We start from the raw sequence: 865 nt of genomic DNA, 5'->3' as shown, positions 1-865 counted from the left end.
ACCAAAAATCATGCCGATTCGTCAACCCCACCAAAGTTGGAGTGCGTGCAATAAAATCATTCAAAAAATCATTTTTTGACAAGAAAGCATGAAAATCCTATCATGGAACGCATTGGGCAATTAAGCTGGGGACTTGTATAGTTAGTAACTGATTATGTAAATAGTAATTAAACCATCTGCATAAAAGACATGTCTACCCGACAACCCCTCCTATAAAGTCTCAAACGAAATGCCTACCAACATACCAAATATCATAAACTCCTTGAGTTATGATGCTGCTCTCATATATAGCAAATGTAGTACCATGAAACATAACCAGATCGTCCTAAGGTAATAAAATCGCTGTGTCATATACTACATGTGTATGATCTGATGAAAACTTTGAGTCAAAATCCAATTGATAGAAATGTGACAAAATTTTTGCTCTGATTGTCTTCAAATTTCAATTTCTGGGGGGAATGATTTTATCCAAAGGTCCAAAAAACAATGAAAGATCAGGACAAATTTCGTTCATCGATTCCTTCCTTCTGTGCTCACTGAATCTGAGATGAAGCGGCCGCCGGTTCATAGCTGTTTGTCTCGGGGTTTTCTGGGATGTTGTTTACTGCCTCTCTACGGTCATTCTGGCAGTAGGTACCTGCCTGAGACCCGCCAGCACCGGCCGCAGGGGAGGGACAGACGTACCTGTTTGCCCCACCGGTAGCGGTCTGGCTAGGATGGTTTTCATCATACATGGCGGACTGAGCACCGGCCACAGGGGAGGGACAGACGTACCTGTTTGCCCCACCGGTGGCGCGCTGGCTAGGACGGTTTTCATCATACATGGCGGACTGAGCACCGACCACAGGGGAGGGACAGACGTACC

The 865-nt window shown here is 44.9% G+C and overlaps 1 protein-coding gene across 1 annotated transcript in view; it reads right to left on the bottom strand.

Annotated features, from left to right (window-relative positions):
• Window positions 1-533: 533 nt before the first annotated feature.
• The window catches only part of LOC109482842, a 3,589-nt gene continuing 3,257 nt past the window's right edge, over window positions 534-865 (bottom strand). The window contains exon 3 of the mRNA XM_019785685.1: window positions 534-753. Within this exon, the coding sequence (XP_019641244.1) occupies window positions 534-753 (220 nt within the window). The remainder of the gene's footprint in view (window positions 754-865) is intronic.

The sequence above is a fragment of the Branchiostoma belcheri genome, unplaced genomic scaffold (genome assembly GCF_001625305.1).
Source record: "Branchiostoma belcheri isolate BF01 breed outbred unplaced genomic scaffold, Haploidv18h27 scaffold61, whole genome shotgun sequence".
Classification (NCBI taxonomy): Eukaryota; Metazoa; Chordata; class Leptocardii; order Amphioxiformes; family Branchiostomatidae; genus Branchiostoma; species Branchiostoma belcheri.
The sequence above is the reverse complement of the archived record's forward strand: the minus strand, read 5'-3'. Positions and strand labels throughout refer to the sequence as shown.